At 47.4% G+C, this 23,879-nt stretch overlaps 2 protein-coding genes across 2 annotated transcripts; one reads left to right on the forward strand and one right to left on the reverse strand.

Moving 5' to 3' along the window:
* Window positions 1–886: 886 nt before the first annotated feature.
* Window positions 887–19,493, forward strand: spag5 (sperm associated antigen 5). The gene is made up of 26 exons (XM_076974582.1): window positions 887–1,021; window positions 1,331–1,373; window positions 1,506–1,610; window positions 1,695–3,928; window positions 4,286–4,475; window positions 4,615–4,731; window positions 4,827–4,919; window positions 5,113–5,247; window positions 7,539–7,658; window positions 8,013–8,105; window positions 8,411–8,545; window positions 8,668–8,761; window positions 8,911–9,058; window positions 9,198–9,248; window positions 10,331–10,505; window positions 10,665–10,798; window positions 10,937–11,108; window positions 12,555–12,696; window positions 12,820–12,903; window positions 13,326–13,452; window positions 16,064–16,196; window positions 16,485–16,565; window positions 17,026–17,175; window positions 18,513–18,587; window positions 19,025–19,105; window positions 19,229–19,493. Exons 2-26 carry the CDS (start codon window positions 1,353–1,355, stop codon window positions 19,298–19,300), a joined length of 4,962 nt encoding a protein of 1,653 aa, XP_076830697.1. The 5' UTR covers window positions 887–1,021; window positions 1,331–1,352; the 3' UTR covers window positions 19,301–19,493.
* foxe1 (forkhead box E1) lies at window positions 19,376–23,237 on the reverse strand. Its single transcript, XM_076974583.1, has 2 exons — window positions 21,676–23,237; window positions 19,376–20,247 (listed from the first exon to the last, which is right to left on the reverse strand). The coding sequence occupies exons 1-2, from the start codon at window positions 22,731–22,733 to the stop codon at window positions 20,235–20,237; spliced, it is 1,071 nt and encodes a 356-aa protein (XP_076830698.1). The 5' UTR covers window positions 22,734–23,237; the 3' UTR covers window positions 19,376–20,234.
* Window positions 23,238–23,879: the final 642 nt, after the last annotated feature.

The raw sequence follows: 23,879 nt of genomic DNA on the forward strand, positions 1-23,879 counted from the left end.
CTGCCCTCTGGACTGGAGGCTGGATATGAGGAGTCTGATGGAGGTCCTGCAGGAGCAGAGCAGCACCTCCTACAGGCTCTGTGCTCAGCTACGCCCCCAACCCCCACGCCCTCGTCGAAGGCCCCGCAGGAATTTGGTGAGCTCTGGCCTCCAGGGAGCACTGCATCAGCGCAGACAAAGCAGCAGGAAGATGTCTCTCGGTGCTCTGGATGACGCCGTACGAGGGGAAAAGCTTGTCCGTCGGCGCTGCACCGTGGCTGTGATCCCCCCGATCTGGCCAGCAGGGGGCAGGAGATCTAGCCTTGCTAGTCTGAACGAGCTTAGACTGCAGGGCAAAGATAAAGTCATGCGCAGTAAATCTTCTGAAAAGATTACACTCCCTAAAGTAAAGTAGTTTATTCACAACATTCCAACTATGTACTATAAACCGCACAGTTTGTGTGTTTTTGCTGTTACTTTCTGAAAATACAGCTGCGCCAGACTGTTGCTATATGTTTTTACATGAGCAAAATGAACAAAAGCAGAAACCATTTTCGTTTTAAAAGTGAGTTACTGGGAATTTCTCAAAAGGTTATCGTGTTTAGTATAAGGCTTATTCTGTGTCTGTAAAACTGGTCCTACAAGATCTGAAAAATATATTTCAAAATGCATGTAGAATACTGTTTTCATAGAAAAAAATGTCAAATCATAGAATTTGTGGATATTTCTCAAATTTTACTAGATTTTCTGAAGCCTTCGAATTGTAATCTGGTGTTTGCTGAATGTAGTGCGAACTCGAATTGTTGTGTGAGACATTTGATGTTTTAATAAAAATCATGAACGGAAAATGAAGGACGTCGCGATACACCCCAACACACTAGGGGGCGATGTGGCACTAAAGGACGAGTGCGGGACGGGTAGAGGGAGTCCGGCGTGAGGACGCTTCTGGTCCAATGGCATCGTTGTGCGTCAATATTTGAACAGACAAGAGGCGGTTAAAACTGACGGGAGTGTTTGTCAACTCTTGTGTTTTCTGAAGAAGGTAAGAACACCAAACACAAAATGGTCGAATAGGCTGCAGTTAGTAAGTAATTGTTTAACTAACAATCTAGCGGTTTGGTGTTTTGGTCGTTTTTATGATGGTATTTCTCAAACTTAGTGCTTAGTTTTGGCTATTGGCTGCTTACTTGTTAGCGTTGTTAGCTAGCGAGCTAACATGACAGCGCTAATCACCTCGCTAGTTACTACGAGTATTGATTTAAAGTGTCATTTAACTCGCTTTAGCTTTGGGACATGTACATTTTTAACTAACTCGCAAAGTAAGCTAACGTGTAGTTACTTCATTTTGCAGAAAACCTCTTTAAAGAAGAACAATGTCGGCTACCAGAGGAACAGTAAGTAGCCGCGCTACCTAACAGTGTTTTTATTGTGCAAATCCAAATGCAGGTTAATTAAAAGCCCCACTGAGGTCGCAGGTTCTTTAATATATAAATGTGCAGCACTAACGCCGCGTGTTTACTGTGCAGCCTCTGAGGACCCACAGAACTCCTCTGCGCGATGTGCAGAATGAAACGTCCACTACACAGCGACGAACTCCAGCTATTAAATTACCGGACATCACTGACCCTCAGGTCAAATTGTATTCAGTAATGAAACCTGACCCTATGTACAATTGATTGAGAATTTTGGTAACATTGTCTCTTCCGTCCAAACAGACCGAGAATCTGTGTCGTCTGTCTGGACCGATAGATGACTGGGCCACCATCACCGGCCCTGCAACAAATGTCGGCTGCAGAGAAGAAGGTTCAGATTACTTGAACGAATATCAAGGAAATGTCACCTTCAAATCTTTCACATGTGCAGGAGGGGAAGTTGAACTTTCAGAAGAATCTGGAATGTCTGATGAATCTGCTGTCATTGGAGCTCTAACGCTGGAAGACTGTCCCCAGACGTTCAATATTACAACTGTAATATGTGAAGAAGATACTGAGACTGCCTTCCGTGACCTGGATAAACATGTTGATCATCCATATAGTAGCCACCCCTGTGATGAGCCTAGCTCTGAGTTAATTATGACTCGGGATGCGGAGAACCAGGTTCAAGGGGTTCAACAGTCAGACACTGTTTTGTCTGCAGTGTCCGGTCAGACAGAGGCAGCTTCTGAGCAGGCAGACATCACCTTTAAGTCCTTCTCTTGTCCAGGAGGAGAGATTCAGATTGCAGATATGTCCCTCGCACAAGATGAGTTGCTTAATGCGACGGATGAAGCAAAGGATGAATTCCAGAGCAATGAAGATGAGGGTGAGATTGAAGATGAGAGTGAGGTTCTCGATGAGCACCCCGGACTCGCGCTGCAACCCAGCCCCCATATGGACCACCCCTACTGTCAGCACGACCTGGAACCTCTCAGCCCTACACCCAATGGTTCTGTCAGCCCCAGGTCCGCAGTACTATGCCCCCCACAGGAGTCTGAGTCTGCTGTTGGGGACCCTGCATACTGTGCTCCAGAGCTCAACACTGCAGCAGAGATTCCACTAGTGGATGTTCAGGGAGACCTCACGCTGAAATCACTGTATTACTCTGGAGTTGAGGTGGAGATAGAGAATGCAGACATACAGTCCGAGATGTCTGTGCTTATGAAGGACCTGACCCTGGTTAGTCTTCTCCAGTCCTCCCTGGGCTGTGACGTCATTCTAAGCGAGGGAGAAGGAACTGCAGTTTTGAGCTCGGGGATCAAACATGCGGATCATCTCTACTGCCACGCTGGAGACGGTGACATAGGCAGAAATGACCCCGCCCCTCCCTCGGCCCCGGAAACGCCCATCATTTCAGAGTTTACAAGTACCTCCGGCTCACGATGTCTCTCGGCTGGCTCTCTGGAAAGTTCTGAGACGAATGTGCCAGATCTTGCTGACGCAACTACCAGCGGGTCACAAAAAGTCGTTGGCAGCGCAGTGGAAAGTGAGGTCTCCGAGATCTCCACAGAGCTTCCAGAGGAGTTGCTTTCTAGCACAGAGGAATCCATCTGGAGCGTTTGTTCTTCTCTGCTGCGTGGCAGTGGAGATGAGGCAGAAGGTCTTGAAGCCCTGCAGTGTCACATTGCTGCTAATGTTGACGCAGCCAGTGAAGGTCTGTCAGCCTCGTATGGCCCTCCTGTGTTTGACCCAGCTGAAGTGCAGTTAGACTCTCCTCAGACTCCATCAGAGAACAGAGAAGTTCTTTTAGATGTTTGTAAAAGTGCTGAATCCCGTTTCCACACAACTGACACGCCTGCTGAGAATTTTCCGGCCGAATCTGGAAATGTCGGAGGGAGAAACGTTGCCGTGGAGACGAGCGCCGGCAGAGACAGTGCCCTGGGGCTGAGTGGAGACCACGCCCACACCGACGTGGAAGTCCTTCGCTCTGAGAGCGCGTGCGATGGGCCGTGCGAGCCCGCTTCTCTGCACACCCAACTGAAGCGGTTGAGTGCTACCTGTCTCCCTGACCCCTTGACCCCCAGGAACCTCCTGAGCGTTGTGCGGGCGGACTCGGAGAGCAGACTATGGGCGGAGCTCTCGGACAGCCCCATACCACCACCACAGTTCAACTCCACCGCCCTGCCCTCCACCCCCGCACCATGCCCCAAGCCCAGGGAGAACCCGTCACAGCGGGACCGGGCCCTGCTGGATCTGTCTGCCATGGGGAAGGGCCCTCTACAACAGCAGCTGCGCCACATGGCCGAGCTGCTTATTCTGGCCTCCGGGAAGATCGCCGGTCCGGCCACTCCTGCACCAGGACGCTACTGCAGCGCTGAGGTAGCCACCTCTCCTGTGCAGCAACACAGCGCCTGCGTGTGGACCACTCCGGTACTGCAGGCTGACACGAGCACCAACACTTCTGCCCAGATGGAGGTGGTGAAGGACGTTCATGTGTCTGATGCCTGCACTTCCACTGACCCGCTGCTGTGGAGGTGAGTCATCACACCCCGCTGATGTGTAGACTTAATAATCATCCGTCTTTATAATTGAACAACTATATAATTCGAATTTTCAGTACAATTAAAACTGAAATTATGGGACGACAATGAGGCCTAAAATTATATTATAATAATTTGTAACATTTATAATGCATTTGACAAGGAAACATGTTATTCAATAGGACAATGTAGTTCTTAAGGTTTGAGTTCGTCTTTGCAGCTATTTAATACTTAAATAATTTATACATTTCTAAAACTTGAGTTCATTTCTAAAAAGTTCAGTTCTATATTGCGCTGACCGTATGTAGTGATGGTGTTGTGGTTGTCCTTGTGCCCGCTCCCACCATGCAGTGTGAACCCCAGCAGTCTGGAGACTCTGTCCAGATCACAGCTGGAGCAGAAGCTCCTCACCACTCTCATCATGGTGGAGGTCCTGTCTCAGCAGCTCTCCTCCACCCAGGCCTCCTGCTCCAGGGTCAGCACCGCCCCCTCTGACCTCAGAGATTGCCTCGTCCAGACTGACCACACCCAGCTCAGCCAGGTAAGAGTGGGGGCGTCCAGGTACAGGCAGTAATCTACGTGTGTGGGATTGCATTCAAACCAAATCCTCCATTTACGTGACTGTCCTGTGTTGCTTATTTATTATATAATTAATGAGTTAATTAGTATTATTATTTTAGGCAGGGCCATACAGAGAGCTGTATGTGAGCGCTCTGGAGAGGATCAGAGCTCTGGAGGATGACCAGGAGACTCTGGGGAGTTTGCTTCAGGTCCTGCAGCATGTGACTGGCACTCTGGTAGGCCCCGCCCCACCCTGCCCCGCCCACACTTGCTCTGTGGTATGTTAGTGTCTGCCATGCTGAGATCTGCCTGTGAAACTGTCCCTCCACAGACCAGCGTCAGGAGCAGCACGGCCGAGACCCTGGGCAGCCTGAGGCAGGTCGAACGCCTCGTTAATGATGACCAGGAAGTCCTCTCCAAGCAGGTGGGACTATAAAGTATGGACTATACAGTATGGACCGCTAGGAGCTGGGCTGACCAGTGCAGGATGGGTTCCTTGGTCCACTCAAGGGTTCTTCGTCCTCTCTGCCTAGGCAGTTGTTTAGTTGCCACTGTTGCCCCTGGTTTGCGCAGATGTCACTGATAGTCGTGTGTGTGTGTGGGGGGGGCGTGTTTAGGTTCGTGAGATGAAGGCTCTCTATAGCAGGTGTGTGGGGACTCTGAGGAAGATGGAGCAGAAGACCAAGGCCTGCTTACAGGAGAGAGAGGACATGAGAGACCGCATGAACGAAGCAGTGAACGAGAGACTTACGGTATCTCACCGTACACATGCACGCGCAGGCGTACACCATACACGCACCTGGCATACACCATGAGTACGAGAATGGAGGAGGCACTGTAGGAGAGACACACCCTGACGCCTTATACCACCACCACACACCCTACACGCACCCTGACACCTTATACCACCACCACACACCCTACACACACCCTGACACCTTATACCACCACACACCCTACACGCACCCTGACGCCTTATACCACCACCACACACCCTACACGCACCCTGACGCCTTATACCACCACCACACACCCTACACACACCCTGACACCTTATACCACCACACACCCTACACGCACCCTGACGCCTTATACCACCACCACACACCCTACACGCACCCTGACGCCTTATACCACCACCACACACCCTACACACACCCTGACACCTTATACCACCACACACCCTACACGCACCCCCTACACACACCCTGACACCTTATACCACCATACACCCTACATACACCTTGACACCTTATACCACCATACACCCTACATACACCCTGACACCTTATACCACCATACACCCTACACACACCCCCTACACACACCCTGACACCTTATACCACCATACACCCTACACACACCCTGACACCTTATACCACCATACACCCTACATACACCCTGACACCTTATACCACCATACACCCTACATACACCCTGACACCTTATACCACCATACACCCTACACACACCCTGACACCTTATACCACCATACACCCTACATACACCCTGACACCTTATACCACCATACACCCTACATACACCCTGACACCTTATACCACCATACACCCTACACACACCCTGACACCTTATACCACCACACACCCTACACACACCCTGACACCTTATACCACCACCACACACCCTACATACACCCTGACACCTTATACCACCATACACCCTACACACACCCTGACACCTTATACCACCATACACCCTACATACACCCTGACGCCTTATACCACCACCACACACCCTACACACACCCTGACACCTTATACCACCATACACCCTACATACACCCTGACGCCTTATACCACCACCACACACCCTACACGCACCCTGACACCTTATACCACCACCACACACCCTACACACACCCTGACACCTTATACCACCATACACCCTACATACACCCTGACGCCTTATACCACCACCACACACCCTACACGCACCCTGACACCTTATACCACCATACACCCTACATACACCTTGACACCTTATACCACCATACACCCTACATACACCCTGACACCTTATACCACCACACACCCTACACGCACCCCCTACACACACCCTGACACCTTATACCACCATACACCCTACATACACCTTGACACCTTATACCACCATACACCCTACATACACCCTGACACCTTATACCACCATACACCCTACACACACCCCCTACACACACCCTGACACCTTATACCACCATACACCCTACACACACCCTGACACCTTATACCACCATACACCCTACACACACCCTGACACCTTATACCACCATACACCCTACATACACCCTGACACCTTATACCACCATACACCCTACACACACCCTGACACCTTATACCACCATACACCCTACATACACCCTGACACCTTATACCACCATACACCCTACATACACCCTGACACCTTATACCACCATACACCCTACACACACCCTGACACCTTATACCACCACACACCCTACACACACCCTGACACCTTATACCACCACCACACACCCTACATACACCCTGACGCCTTATACCACCATACACCCTGACACCTTATACCACCATACACCCTGACACCTTATACCACCATACACCCTGACACCTTATACCACCATACACCCTGACACCTTATACCACCATACACCCTGACGCCTTATACCACCATACACCCTGACGCCTTATACCACCATACACCCTGACGCCTTATACCACCATACACCCTGACGCCTTATACCACCACACACCCTACACACACCCTGACACCTTATACCACCACCACACACCCTACATACACCCTGACACCTTATACCACCATACACCCTGACACCTTATACCACCATACACCCTGACACCTTATACCACCATACACCCTGACACCTTATACCACCACCACGCACCCTGACGCCTTATACCACCACCACGCACCCTGACGCCTTATACCACCACCACGCACCCTGACGCCTTATACCACCACCACGCACCCTGACGCCTTATACCACCACCACACACACCCTGACACCTTGTGTGTGTGTGTGTAGGTGTTGCGGGTGCTGGAGCAGCTGCGTGCCCATCACACTGCGCAGGTGTCGGAGCTGCAGGAAGAGGTCGGATCCCAGCAGGTCCTGACTGCTGCTCTCACACACACTCATCCACAACTGGTGAGCAGCGCACATCCACCCACAGAGCACTACCTCTTCCTCCACCCCCTCTCACTCCTTCACTCCACCCCCTCTCACTCCTTCACCCTGCCCCCCTCTCACTCCTTCACCCTGCCCCCCTCTCACTCCTTCACCCTGCCCCCCCTCACTCCTTCACCCTGCCCCCCCCTCACTCCTTCACCCTGCCCCCCCCTCACTCCTTCACCCTGCCCCCCCCCCCCCCCCCCCCCTCACTCCTTCACCCTGCCCCCCCCCCCCCCCCCCCCCTCACTCCTTCACCCTGGCCCCCCTTCACTCCTTCACCCTGGCCCCCTCTCACTCTTGTTCTGTGGTTTATTTGTGCCGTGTGGTCAGGTTGAGCTGAACCGGTCGAGTGTGGAGTCCGTCAGTGCTGCCTGTGTCCTCCTCAGAGAGACGACGGAAGACCACGCTCACCTGGCTGAGGAGGTGTGACACCTCCCCTCCTTCTCCTCCTCCTCCTCCTCCTCCTCACCCACAGAGGTTTAGCTGAGGCTCACGAAGAATGCTCTTGACTTACGATTCACTCTTGAGCTGTTGCTGAAAAATAACACATGGACGATATGTGACATCTTAAACATGTTTATGAAGTTTTTTCTTAATGGAGCAGTCACAAATGTATGTCAAACATGTTATCACAGCTCACTTCTGCATTGACTGCTGAGTGTGTCTGAGTCTTTTGAATGGAATTGCAGTCCCAAGGTAAATTTGTGCTCTTTCCTCTGCGTGTTTAGCTGCATAAAACTCATCAGCTGCTCCAGAGGACGAGCGCAGTACTGTCCAGGCTCCAGCAGAGGGCGCTAGCTGCAGTGGAGCAGAGTTGGCAGTACCAGGCAGAGAGAGACGCAGCACTGGAGGACAGAGGCCAGGTCAGGCCTGTTCACCAGCCTCACCCACTCACCATCTAACTCTCCCCACCACCACCACTATTGGAGGGAGCCCTGCTCCTTGGCTCTTGTCTTACTCCACCCTTCTCTCTGTGGTACCCAAGTTGGAGACTGAGCTGCAGCAGACCCAGTGTAGCCTGCGAGACGCCGACCTGCACATTGCAGACCTGAACACGCAGGTTACCATCCTGTCTTCAGGTGGGAGGACTGAGTGAGCCGGCTTGAAGTAATGGAGCATAACGTTAGATGGTCACATGGGCATAACCAATATTTGAGATGAACAGGAGACTTGTATTAAAACGTGTGTGTGTGTGTGTGTGTGTGTGTGTGTGTGTGTGTGTGGACAGAGATGGCGGTTCTGCGTGAGCAGTTGGTCGAGGTAGAGGAGGAGCGTACTCAGTTGCAGGTGAAGAGTACGGAGCTGTCGGCGACCGTCTCCTCCTCCCTTGCCTCCTACGCCTTTCTAGAGCAGGCCCTCGCCTCCGAGACCAGCAAGTACGAACTCCACCCTTGAACTCCTCCACCCTTGAACTCCTCCACTCACCTGAGCTGTGTTTGTTCTACACACACGTACAGACTCGGTGATGTGTTCCATACTGCAGCTCAACTGCTGCTCTGGTGTTTATCACTGCAGGTTGCAGCATTCTCTGCATGAATGCCAGGAAGCCACGGAGAAGGCCAGCACGTATGTAACCCACTACCACACACGCATACTCCTGCTACCACACACGCACACACACACACACTAGTCTACTCCCGTTTGTTCACTTAAGAGTCGGTCCAACTCCTGCAGGAACTACACATTGGTATAGATGGACCTGGCTGTCGTACACTTGCCTATACATAACAGACTGGAGTCATGAGTGTGGAAGGGAAAGCCAGTAAATACTTGTGATAGATGAATGACTGGCACACCTTCCATGACATCAAAGGCCCCAAATCACTACCTCCACCCTCACCACTAGGGGGCATGAGCTGCATACGTGCGCCCTCACCACTAGGGGGCATGAGCTGCATACGTGCGCCCTCACCACTAGGGGGCATGAGCTGCATACGTGCGCCCTCACCACTAGGGTTCCTGAGCTGCATACGTGCGCCCTCACCACTAGGGTTCTCTGAGCTGCATACGTGCGCCCTCACCACTAGGGTTCTCTGAGCTGCATACGTGCGCCCTCACCACTAGGGTTCTCTGAGCTGCATACGTGCGCCCTCACCACTAGGGGGCATGAGCTGCATACGTGCGCCCTCACCACTAGGGGGCATGAGCTGCATACGCGCGCCCTCACCACTAGGGGGCATGAGCTTGATATGAAACGTATTAAAACGTAATGGCCCTGGAGCAAGGTAAACCCCTCTATGGAACGTACCACTGACTGATAAGAGGGGGAATTGACATAAGACAATCACAGGACTGAAGTACAGCACAGAGCCAGTAATTATGGCAACACAAGATCAAGCACTAAGCATTAGGCCATTCAGGGGAGGATCACATTGGACAAACTTCAACATGCGGAAAACAACCATTATAATAGATGTTGGACTCTAAAGTGATTAAAAGATCCAAAAGTAAGAATATGAGGGGGGGGGTACTGAAACAGGAGGGGTAGGAGGTTGTCCAAGTGGTAATGGGGTCACTTGGGGCTGTGACCCCTGAACTGCAGGAGTGTCTCCAGCAGTGAAGTAAACTGAAGTAGAAAGCAGCAGTGCCATCACGCCTCGTCCCTTTGGTAGCTTGAGGACCATCTCGTGTGTGTGTGTGTCCTTCAGCCTCCAGACTGCTCTGCAGGAATCCCAGCGGCGGGTGGAGGAGCTGGAGGAGGTGCTGGATCAGAGGACCGCCCTGCTGACCCAGCTCCACGCAGAGGTGGAGGCTCAGCGTCTGCAGCTACGCCGCCTCTCACAGGTGGAGTCTGAGCTCTTCAGCGCCCGGGAGATGAGTGAGGTGAGACCAGGAGCCTCCACACACACACACACACACACACACACACACACACACACACACACACACACACACACACACACGACAAAACTGCCTGCTCCGTCGGCACACTTGCATATTTCGTGTGTGTGTGTGTGTGTGTGTGTGTGTGTGTGGTTATAGTTCCTGCAGGTGGAGACCGAGATGAGCCGTGAGCAGCTGGTCGAGAGTGAGAACCTCCTCCGCTTACACCTGCAGGGGCTACGGGAGAGAAACCTGGAGTGTGAGGACCTTAGATTGGCCCTGGAGCAGCTCCGGTAACTAACCACACACACACACACACACACACACTCCTGTTGTACAGCTGATTTTTTTTATTTATTATTTTATTATTATAACAATCAATCAGTGAACATGGGGTAATTGTGTGTGTGTGTGTGTGTGTGTGTGTGTAGTCTGGAGAGGGCCTCTCTTCAGGAGGAGGTGGACGGCACGCGTGCTAAAGCTCGCAGCATGCTGTTGGAGCAGGGGGAGCAGCTGGCTCAGGCCATGCTGGACGTGTCCCTCCTCCACAACCGTGTGCGCAGCCTCACCTCCACCACCCGCAGCTACACCACCTCCACCACGGTACGTCTGCACTGGCCTCCGTCCACCACACCCACTTCATCCCCATGGCGGCAGCAGCACGTTCCAGAGGGTCTGGGCTCTCACGTTGATGCGCTTGGACACGCATGAGCTGCCCGTAGTTAAAGAGCTCGACACCATGTGCAGGCCTGATAGTTTTCAGGCGCCACGCCGAATTCCGGTGTACCGACATGTCCGCGAGAAAAAAAACATTTGAGGGGGGAGGGGGGGGGGGGATCCGTCAAATCATAATGATAAACCACACGCGCGCGCATGCTATCTGTTTTGAGGCCGAAATATGATCCTTATGATCCTTACGAGGTTCCCAAGTTACGATTTTTCGTGGTTACTACACATCTCCCATTTACTGTATAAAGCCTCGTTTGGACCTAAGTGGTTCTGCGTCGTAAACGAAACTTGGTGTTTGGTGTGCGCGGCGTCAGGATTAGTTAAACGCAGCTATGGATAAAGGTATTTGCCAAAAGGCTAGCTTTAGGATAGGATAACTGCGTGTAGTACGTTATTTACGTACAGTATGTACGTATGTTCCGATTTACACCGAAAATTGATTTACGACGGATCAATGTCGTAACCCGGGGACCGCCTGTATTTCAGACATCGGAAGAGCTTCAGAGGTAGATACAAGATAAATTCAGTATTTTATCTTTATTCTGATTTACGTTAAATTTTTATCAGAAATATAAGTGTTTTTTTTTTTTTTTTTTTGAGCCGGTACAGGCAGGGGCGCAGATGGAAATTCTGAAGTGAGGGGGACCAAGCTGTACTATATATATATATATAATATAAATCTTATAATAATAATAAGATATATATAATAATATAAATCTGGAGGGGACATGTCCCCCTCCGTCCCCAGTGCCATCTGCGCCCCTGGGTACAGGTGGTCAGACGATCTGGTTCATCCTGGCCGCCTTACGGCGTAAGGTGTAATACATGAACAAAAGCACAAAATGTATGTCCTAATAAACCAACACAAAATATTTATTAAATTTACACACTTTGTGTGTTTGTCTGGTTGTTTGGTTCCTTTTGGGGTTTGTGTGTGTCTGTTTTTTTGTTTACTCGGTAAATGTTGACGATTCGTGTAGGGGCTTCCGGTTCCTTTCTCATCACAGCCTCAAAAATAACGTAAAATGTCTGTCGTTTTTCACACTCCCTGTGGTTATTATGAAGTGGTGACGCAGTGGTGCGTCTCTTGTCCACAGGACTGCTGGCCCTTACGATCCTCCCGTGTTTTAGTGCTCACACCAGGGTCTCTTCAGTCTCTTCCCTCAGTTACTCCTTTCACCCCAAGGAGGTCATCACCACCACTGCTGCCTTTGGCTTTGATAACGCTGTTTGGAGATGGTATCTACTGTTAAAAGCAGAAGTTCTATACGTTGGAAAACTCACTTCACTTGTGCTGTTCCCCCAAATTGATGTCCCCAGAGCTCTGATCCTGCAGGCCTGGACGTGGCTGCCCAGCGCCCCCTACAGACCCCCCGCCGACCCTGCACGTCTTTCCTCAACTCCGTCATGTTGGCCCTCACTGAGGAGCAGCAGTGTGAAACAGTGCCACCTGCAGATCAAGGTCTGTTACTGCATTGCGTCCCACTCTGACGTCACTGACCTCCATCGCAGTGCTGGGGGGGGCTTGTCTTGGCTTCGTGGGCAATGTCAGCACGAGCTGAAGTGTCTCTCTGTGCACCTGCAGGGGAGGCGGAGCCGGGCGATGTCATTGGTGGGAGCAGCAGTGCCTTCACACGCATCACTGTGGCTGTACCCCAACATGTTGAAGGTACCGTGGGCCTGGCTTCCTCAGCCCTGCCTTATCTTCACCACCTGGATCTCTCCCTCTCCACATTTGAATATCAAATACTAACGTGAAGGCTATGTCTCCATGCAAACAGATTTCACTTATATTTTTGTTATGCAAAATTAGTAATTCAAACCTTTTGGGACAAGATGTATTTTCAGATTGTACGGCAGAATGCATTTGTTGCGTGCTGTGAGGAGGGCGTGTTCACCCTCAGGGATGATGAGTGCATTCACACTGGTCACACTAGTGATTTACCTGTGCCTCCACACAACACAGATGTCTGTCATCTGTCTTGTTTTGCTGTGTTGTGCAAGATCAGCTTGTATTGTACTTCATGGTTGATTACATGCCGTGTTTTATGTGTTTTGTGCTGTTATGTATGTCATGTCTTGTGTGTGTAGAGGAGAGCAGTAACACACTTGTGGGGCTGGTATCTTCTCTGGGAGACAGTGTGTCCGATTTCCAGTCTGCTGTCCAACAGCTGAAAGAACATAAAGACTCTGAAGTACAGAGCCTGCAGAGTGAAGTGTAAGACCAGCCTCTCTCTCTCCTTTATGATGTCAGACCAGCCTCTCTCTCTCTCTCAATTCAATTCAATTCAATAATGCTTTATTGGCATGAATGTAACCAGGTACACTATTGCCAAAGCAGGCAAACAATATACAAATAAATATCATTTAAAAAAAATACAATACAAATCAATATAAATCAATACACAAAATAATAAAACTACTATTACTCTACTACTACCACTAATACTACCACTACTACTATAACTACTATTACTGCTACTACCACTAATAACAACAATAATAAAACAATAACAATAAAAACAGATACAATTATAATAGATATATATATATATCTATATATTCTATAATATATCTATAATATTTAACTCTATATATTCATAGAGTTAAATGAAATGGTAGTTTCAGTATTTATGAAATGTAATTAATTGAGGGGGGGGGGATAATATTTTTTTATTTTTTGTAATAAGCTTTGGAGAAGGGTGGGATTAAATAAGTTTTATACTTCTTCCCATTCCTTTTCAAATATGTAAAATTGTTTTGTTATCTGTTTTATCATTTGTTTTGTTTTTGGTTTTCCATATTTGAAATAAACATTGACATTGAATAGATATTTACAGAGAGAATGATTATAATTAATTGTAACTAACATGAATTGAAGGAGAATAAGTCTAGGGAGACGTTATAAATGTATAATTAATCAGTAATAATCAGTTACTACTGCTCTCTCAAGTTGTGGCAGTCTGTTATGTATTGTGCTGCAAGTTTGATCAGCTCTTTCTTCTCTCCCAGTATGTACTGGAGCTTCTCAGAGTCAGTGCAGAGCTGGAACTCTGGACAGACTCTACTGGCTCTTAGGTAGAACCTGGATCTGATCCGCTCATACTTGGAGCACTCAGTCAGGAAGTGCTGCTCTGTCTCCACCACAGAGAGCTCACAGTGAGAGCACAGCCTCGCCTCTCTGGGGGTCCACTTCTGCCTATGACGGCCTGTCTCGATGGCCAGATTGTGCTCACTGAGTCGGTACCTGGTCAAGATCTTCCTCAGTGACCTCTCTTTGATGTCTGTGAGGTACTGGGCCAGTGTGTACTCTCGGTTGAGGGCCAAGTAGCACTGCAGTTTGTGTTGTTGTTGGGCAGTGTGGGTCCAGTGTGTGAGGTAGTGATGTTTGTGTTGGGTTATAATTTGATTGGGTCTGATTTTGCGAGTGAGTGTGTAGTGAGGATGTTTGTTGTCAGTGATGTCGTTGGGTTTTAGGCCACTGAGGGTCATGACCAGCTGGCTGAGGGGACTCCTGTCGATGTTGAGCTCCTGGCTGGACAGTGCTTTGTAGTGCAGTGATTGGGGGTCACTGGATTTAATGTGCCTCCCGAAGTTCAGAGCTCGTTTGTGAATGGTGATCAGGAGGTCTCTCTCTCTCTCTCTCCTTTATGATGTCAGACCAGCCTCTCTCTCTGTCTCCTTTATGATGTCAGACCTAGAGGTGTATTCAACTAAGGATTTTCATAGTCCAATCTGATTTGTCAGATTTTCCGAATCGGGTTTTTTTTTTTTTTAATCTAGAGCACCTTAAATGTCTTATTTTTTTAATGAAACGTTAGAGAATATTAATAAATAAGTCACCGTCAGTGCGCATATTGAACTGTCCGATAGGCACTGTGCAAAATGTCAAATATTTTAAATAAAATATGCCAGCCTGAAAATATTTTTAAAAATTGCCACACAACAGCAAAAAAATTTTAAGGAAAGGTTCAAGTAACAGGGTTTAAAAAGCAAACAACAACAAAAAATGTTTATAGGCCTACTTGCCGAGACGCACCGCGACACGACGAGACGACAAACGGCCGAACTGTTTTCTTTTTCGCCTTGCGCGTATTAAATGGTATGCCATATTGGTGCAAAATGAAAGACATTGAGGAGATAACTTGCACTTTTTCAAAATACCTTTGAAGTTTTTTTAGTAGCCATTATAATCTCGGCAGATGCTGACTATCCTGTAGCGCGTTCAGCTCCGCTCATTTGGATTGTGCAACTACAGGGTGTGATTTATTAATGTGTAGTAAGAAGATGCCTATTGTAAATGCGCACACATCATTTAAAAATATTTATTAACAAATTAGGATGATGTTATTTGACAAAAGGCTATATATAATGAAAACAAAGACGTTTCATGTAACAACTAATGCTTAGCAGCATCCTTGGTCACCCCCATGCAGTTAGAAGGATACATTCGACTATGACGTTCATAGACGACTAGGGGGTATAGTCGACACTAGTCGAATAAGCGACTATTGCAGGTCACCCCTAGTCAGACCTCTCTCTCTCTCTCTCTCTCTCTCTCTCTCTCTCTCTCTCTCTCTCTCTTTTATGAAGTGTAAGACCAGCCTCTCTCTCCTTTATGATGTCAGACCTCTCTCTCCCTCCCCTTTTATGAAGTGTTAGACCAACCTCTCTCTCTCTCTCTCTCTCTATGCACTCACACATTTTCTTCACCCCTCATAGTTCATGAGTCAGAGCGTTAAAGTGATCCATTGACCAGTCATGCTTCATTAACCACCTCTCTGAGTCCTCAGCACTGAGAACCACTTTGCTCCCTGCTGTTGTTCCAGCCGTAACCTGCAGGAGGCACTGCAGGCAGAGTCTGACAGGCACATGGAGGCGGAGGCGGAGCTCCGGCAGCAGGTGAGCCGTCTGAAGGCTCAGGTGGAGAAGGGCACGCAGGTCCTGCATCAAAAGACACAGGTGAGTGACGGGTGTCCCACTCTAACCCCCACCCCTTCAGACAATCTCAGACACCTCAGCAGTGGCAGCTGGAGGAGGATGAGTGTGCCCGTCTGTGTGTGTAGAGGGGCGGAGTCTGTGTGTGTAGAGGGGCGGAGTCTGTGTGCCAAGTGAGAGTGGCTTGGTGCTTTAGACAAATCCCGTCTGTCATGTTGAACTGTCACGCACTTCTGCGTGTATGACAGGTATGAAGTGTGGGTAGGCTAGTTGTGAATGATTTTTGACACATGGGGTGTGTGTGTGGTTAAGGAGGAGAAGGCTCTGAGGAAGCTTTGCAGTGACCTGGAGGAGACCGTGCAGACAGAGCAGAAACACAGAGCAGAGAACAGTGTAAGTGACCGCCCTGTACACTCCTGCGCACTCTTCACAAACCCACACACGGCCCCACCACTCACCCCCCACAGCCCTACTAAGCAGGGTTGGTCCTGGCTATAATGGAGGTGGAGGTGATACCGTCGTGATCAGGTGCACATCAGGACATACACCTGCCTGCAGGCCGCTCCACCAAACTTTTTTACAAGCAACAGATTTTAGGCATTCTAATAAATGTATAACTGATGGAATTGACTCACGTGAAAGCATATTTTATAAAGATAAAATCTAAAGTATCTTGCTTAATATTAAATTTAAAAGAAATGTTAATTTTACAGTGTGTGTATTCAAAATCATTCCATCTGCATACTCCACTCCTTCCCAGGGCTGCTAAACGTCTTGGACAGCTGTGTCCTTGCTTGTTTAGTTCGATGTTCGTAATTTTTTATGTATATATTCCTTGTGATTGTGTTGCTAGGAGCTGCGGCGTGAAGGGGTGGAGTTACGCCGTGCACTGCAGCAGTCCCAGGTAGAGGTACAGGCTTTGAGGGAGGAGCTACTGCGATCAGCCAACCAAACATCAGCCAGCACAAAGCAACTGGATGACAGGATTCACCTACTCAAAGAGGTACTCGAGGTTGTGTAGGTGAAACATCAGAGCAGCATCTGAATCATTTTAATAATTACATTTGTTCACATCTGATATCATCACACTGTACATTTAATGTAACTGGCACTAACTAGGGATGCACCGAATATTTGACAGCCAAAATTATTCAACCAAAAATTACTTAAAAGAACCGCAAACCCCAATTTTACTACAACACGATAAAAACCCAGTTGTGAAGTGAGGCACTTTGTAACTGCAGCTAACACAATGTCTGTGGAAGTATTTAAAAATGTTGGAGAACGATCCGAGGACAGACGTTGGCAGACATTGTTCTGCTTAATTATCAAGAGGTGGAATATCAGCAAGGAGTAGTAATATTTTATACTTACATTTGTTTATAAGATGAAGATATTTTGGGAAAGGTGTTATATATGAATTAATTCTCAACACAATTTTTTATGCACTCTTAGCAAACAGCTTTATTTCAGAACTTTAGTTCCTCACTCTGCATATGTGAGAATGTCTTCAGGATGGATGGAAAAGCATCATAGGTGCTGCTTCATGAAGCTGATTACATCACCTTCTTTTCATTGGTTTTCTTTCATTGGTCGGCATATTCCCTGTTTTTTATGTTGAAAATAATAAAAATTAAACAGTAGATGTGTCCAAACTTTTGACTGGTAGTGTATATAGTTCAATAAATAATTTTAAATTGCAGTTGTCTTTTTTTGCTTTTTTCTAACCAAAACAAAAATATACAGAGGTCTAATAGTGGCAAAATGAACGAACCGCTGTGAAAGACAGTATTCGGCCTACGGCCAAGTGTTTCTTTTTGTTTGGTTTGTATGTATGTACATTTTGGTGCATCCCTACTAGTAACAACAGATGTAGTAGTACTAACAGTAGGAAAACAGTAGTAGTTGTAGTAGTAGGTAGTAACAGTAACTACTACCACTGTTACTACTACTATTGTTACAACTACTACTAACAGTGGTATTGGTGGTAGTAACGGTAGTAGTGATTATAAGTTATGGTAGTATTAGTAGTAATAGTAGTAACAATGGTGGTGGTGGTGGTGGTAGTAGTAACAGTAATAGAAGTAGTAATAGTGGTGGTTGAAGTAGTTGTAGTAGTAACAGCAGTAGTAATGGTAATGGTAACAGTATTAGTGGCAGTAACAGTAATTGTAGTAGTAGCAGTAATAGAAACTAATTGTAACAGTATTAGTAGTAATGGTAGTAGTAGTAGTTTCAGTAGTAGTAGAAATTACCATTAGCTTAGATGCTTATAGTGGTGATGGATAAACTATAAACATAATGGATGAACAGCTCTGCAGTATTTTGCTTTGCCCACAGGTGGAAAAACTTAAGGTCAGCCTGACAGAAGTGGAGGAGTCCAGGACCAGACTATTGGAGCGGGCCAAAAGACACGTAAGACCTCCGTCCTCCACCATCCAGTACAGCTTTACAATGCAAACAACATCCTTCATTCTGATGCTCCAAAGGTGTTCAGCTAAAAGTGTTAATAAATCTAAATGTAGCATTGTTGGATGCTACAGTACCACAAGATATAGATCTTTTTATATCTTGATGAACAGGTCTGATGTTTTTACCTGATGTATTTATTATTGTTAACAATAACTATTTATTATTGTTAATTATTGACCCGCATTACTTCTGACTTGCACTTTTACATTTTTTAGTAAAATTTTTGTGCATTTGAAAAGCTCCAGCTATTTATTTTCTGGAAAATGCACAGAGTACATCACAACCTTTTGTAGACATTGGGATTGTTATATTTTGGGTTTTTGACTAATGAGATGACTAATCTAATCTCTTTCGCTCTCTTTTTCTCTCGTTCTCTCTAGCAAATGGTACATTCCATGAATCAGAGCAAACTAGAACGTGAGCTCCACCTGCTGGATGACATGATTGAGACTGTGAGAAAGGTGGAGTAAGGGTGGATTTCAGCCACTGCATTCAGACTCTCACGCATGTGTATATGTGCGCATTCATTCAGATGCTGCTGTGACTGATCCTGTGCAATATATAATGGTTTTTGTCTCTTTTAGACACTGTCTTCCATCCCTGAAGTGGTGAAGAACAGCCCAGAGCTGCTGAAACTAGTGGACTTCATTGGATGAGCTTAATCTGTATTTGGATTAACTTGGATGACCGTAATCTGTTAGTATACTGCAGATTATTTACAATTAGCTGTGTTGACTCAGTAATATGCACTTTTAAAATGTTTTTTTTTTTTTTTTGTTTGAAACAAAAATTTAACCGAGAGGTTTATTGTGTATACACTTATTTACAATAAAAATCTAGTTGGTTGAAGCTAAATGAATGTGTCAATGTTTTGAGAATAGGGGTCAAGTTGGACCCCCCCACCTCCAAAAAACCCCCACAAACAAAAAAAAAAAAACTAGCAGAAAAATTGGCCAGTTTACATGTTTGTGGATTGGCTGGTGATGATGACTGGCATGATTTTTTTTAAAGACACTGAGTTTGGGGTTTTATTTGCACTTTAAGAATATTCCACTAATGTACAAGTAATATACAACTAATGTACACTGAAGTGTTTTTGTTGTGGTTTTGACAGTTTAAGTTGTCAGCTCTTTCAAAGATTGCATTGGGGTGTGTATTTCGAACTGCGTGTGTGTTTTCTGTATGTAATGCACTGGAGTGTGTCTGTTCTGCTCGATTGTGTGCATATTTTCTGGGTTTCCCCAAGCCCTGGTTAACAAGCGTGCGAGACGGGATTGCTCCTTGCACGAACATGTGAGCGTGTCGAGCGCGCACGGTGAGTCGCTCTATTAGCTGATGGATGAATGTGGAAAGACCTCGCTAGGCTCGTTCCCCCGGAGGCTGCTCCTCGGAGATTGAGTTTGCTGTAATACATCACAGCACCGTTGGGCACTCCGTGTCCCAGCCTGCAGCAGTCTGGCGCAGGTGAACAGCTGTAATCTCACTTCTCCACCGGCAGCAGGAGCAACACCCAGCCGTCTGCTCGACTTCTGTGTGCGGCAGTCCACCTCCGTTCCTGAGGACTTAAGTGCTTCTCCTCTGGGTGTTGTATTACCATCTGCAACTGGCACGTACAAACCGTCTCTCAGGTTGGGTTAAAAAGACACAAGGCGTTTGTTTATTAACCATCTTTGACCAACACAGAAGTGCGTTTCCCATGTGTTTGGACTAACTGGTCAGAACTGAGGAATGCCCCCTTTTTAATTTTTGTGTGACAATTAAATGTGATAAATGCAAACTTAATTGAAAATAAAAGAAAAGAAAAGTGATAGGAATAAAACGGTTGTTGCAAATGCTTCCTGGTAAAGCATTAAGCCAATTGAAATGATATCTGTCTGTCTTTCTAGTTATCTGTCTATCTCACTATCTACGCCACCACCTCCACACCCCCTTCACCTAATTTGGGGCTTGTCACTTAACAGCAAGTAAGACATTCACTAATAATACTGACTCACTGCTGATATTTCTAAGAAGTATGTACCAGGTTTAAGTAATTCTCAGTAAGGGAATTATGTATTGAACAGATGATCCAGGGTTTTTATGTTTTATGATTGAGATGTTTAACACAGGGGAGCCTAATCTAGGACTTGGATGTACAGCTCTGACAGGTGAGGCCGGGTTGATGATCATGTTTCTCCATCTGTAGATGCTTAACTGAAACGCTGCACTATATGTTCAGTAAATGTACAGGAATCTGCCTCAGGAACATTATGAACATTTTCTTCTATCCAACGTTTTTCCGTTTTGCAATTTATGATCTATCACCCTTGAAAATAAAAGAACAAACATTGTGTATGTGTCAGAAAAACCCTAAATGCCCTTAAAAAACGTTTGAAACTTTGCTTTGGAACGCATTTGGATTTTGGAACTTTTTACATTTTTAGTTGAGAATATATTATTATTATGGAAATTTCTGAAGATTGCGGTCAACATCACCGTTAAACCGCTTTGAATTTTACGCAACACCAACATTTTATTCCGCTGAGTCTTCAAGACGAGATGTCTAACTCACCAAGAATTTGTTCATTAATCTTGTTTGGTTTCTTTGTCAGAAAGCAACTTAATTAAAAAACTGTACAGAAACACACCTGAGCAAATTTCACATGGGTCAGATGATGATGAAAAACAGAGACCTTCAAACAGCCTGTAGTAAATATCTCACCAACCTGAACAACATGCACTTAACACATGCTCTCTCTTTAGACGTTCAACAAATACGATGGGGATAAAGGGAGTTTGTGGGTGAGAGACTCAACTCTGGTGGTGCTTAAGTGAATCAGAAACATGAAAGCTCATGTTGTGGCTCACCTCAAGTAAAAAAAAACCAAAACAATTTCACCTCAAGAACAGTCATTTAAAACAGCAATTAGACATCATTAGACAAGAAGAAACATTCTGGAAAATGTCTTCAAATAATTTTCTAAACCCAGTATTGTTGCAGGCAGCAGCAGTTTTTGGTAGTTCAGTGGGATTTCAGATGGCAGACACAAACCTGTCCATCCCGGAGGAGTAGGAGGGGTGTAGCAGATAGCCAGCGGAGGTGCTCGTCGGGCAGCTGTTATTGTACTGGGCAAAAGAGCCTAGATGTCCCGGGGACGCCCTGCCGTACGGATCCCCCAGTGCGTCCCCAGCCATTGGGGGTGAGGCGGTGACCCCTAGCCGGCCGGTCGGGCTGTAGCCCTGGCCGCCGGCGCTCTGAGGGTAGCCCCCCTGGGCTTGGGCGTACGCGTGGGTCCCGGGACTCGGATAGGCAAAGGTGGCATGGCCCAAGGATCCGGAGCGGCGGGAAAGCACTGTGGCGGCACCGCAGGGCTGCGTCTGGAAGCCCGATCCCCCCAACCGGCAGGAGCCTCCGTCGGCGCTGAAGGTGCGGCCGCCCTGCGGCCCTGTCGCCTCCGCACTCGGACCCAGACTGCTGTGGGAGCCGATCAGCGTGTTAATGCTGAACACGCGTGACTGGGTGGAGCCGAAACCGGGCGAGGACGGGGCGCAGTAGGGCGAGGACAGCTGCGTCCCATACGGGGGGCTCACCGCCATGCCGGGGTAGACGGAGCCCGCGTAGGCAGGGCAGGCGATCTGGACGGGCGAGAAGACGGGCGTGTCGTGGACGTAGGAGGAGTAGGTGGTGTAGTCGCAGCGCTTGAAGCGTTTGCGGCGTCTCAGGAAGCTCCCACTCTCAAACATGTCCTCTGCGTTTGGGTCCAGGGCCCAGTAATTCCCCTTCCCTGGCCGGCCCGGCTCTCTGGGGATCTTGATGAAGCAGTCGTTCAGTGTGAGGTTGTGCCGGATGGAGTTCTGCCACTTCTTCGAGTTGTCCCGATAGAAAGGGAACCTCTCCGTGATGAACTTGTATATGCCACCCAGGGTGAGCTTGCGCTCGGGGGAGCTTGCAATTGCCATGGAGATGAGAGCGATGTAGCTGTATGGGGGTTTGCCCCTCTGCAGGGGTCTCTTCCTGCGACGCCCACGTTGTGGGTCTCCCATGTTAGACTCCACCGCCGGGGCGGTCGTCTCGGACGGAGACTCCTTCTCCACCTTAACCACAGGCATTTTTCTGTTGCTCTAAAATTTGCTGCAGCCTAACAAATCACGCAGGTGTGTCTGACATCAAATATTCTGAGCTCGTTTGGCAAATGTGACGCTAGTAAAATTCAGTTTCACCTTGTACTGATCAGGAGCAGCAAGTGGTGTGTGCCAGCAAATGTTTTAATAAATCACACCAAGCTGCCATGGTGCTGAACTTACGATTCTCTGTCAAAATAAGTCCATTCCTCTGGACGTCTATCACATCCGGTCTCTTCCAAGTGATTCTGTGATCTTAAAGTAATCATGTAAACAGCATTTTTCCCGAGGCAGAGACTCCACTTGGCGTTGAGAGCTGAATAATGAGCTGCAGTGAGTGACAGAATGTGTTACCTGCACAGTGAAGCACCTGACGAGCATTCCGCCCCGCCTCCCCACAGAGCTGATCATGTGACCCAGCAGAGGAACACCTCGCTCTGGACTTTACGGATTCTCCATACAGACACTACAAAGTTGCCTGGTAGAACTGCAGGACGAATCAAGCGATTCTGCTCAGCATTTTCATGTATTTCTAAATGGCTGAAATTCTAAAGCTTAGTCAGCGTTCTGCACTGTGCCAGTGCAGACATGTTTCTTGCTCTTGTCTTTAGACATGAGCTGTGGGGCCATGCAAAGAAGAAGAGCCTTATAGAGCATTGAGTATAGAGTATTTAGCATAGAGCGTAGCGTACTGAGTATTGAGTATTGAGTACAGAGAATTGAGAATAGAGTATAGCATATTGAGTATTGTGCATTGAGAATAGTGTTGAGAATAGAATATAGAGAATAAAGTAATGAGTATAGAGTATTTAGAATAGAGTATAGCATATTGAGTATTGTGCATTGAGTATAGAGTGTTGAGTATAGAATATAGAGTATAAGTATTGAGTATAAAGTATTTAGAATAGCGTATTGACTATAGAGTGTTGAGTATATAAAGTATTCAGATGAATCCGTGAAAGAAACTCTCTGTGGCTCATCAGTAACATTTCCCCTATTACCTTCCTACAGCTGTTTGTTATTGTGCTGTGTAGATCTGACACTCTAGCCTGCAATTGTGAGCTCTCACGCAGACACATTATTTAGGCAGGTAGTGTTTGGAGAACCACTGCGATGTGGAGACAGGGCCTTTCT

Source organism: Brachyhypopomus gauderio, chromosome 15 (assembly GCF_052324685.1).
Source record: "Brachyhypopomus gauderio isolate BG-103 chromosome 15, BGAUD_0.2, whole genome shotgun sequence".
Classification (NCBI taxonomy): Eukaryota; Metazoa; Chordata; class Actinopteri; order Gymnotiformes; family Hypopomidae; genus Brachyhypopomus; species Brachyhypopomus gauderio.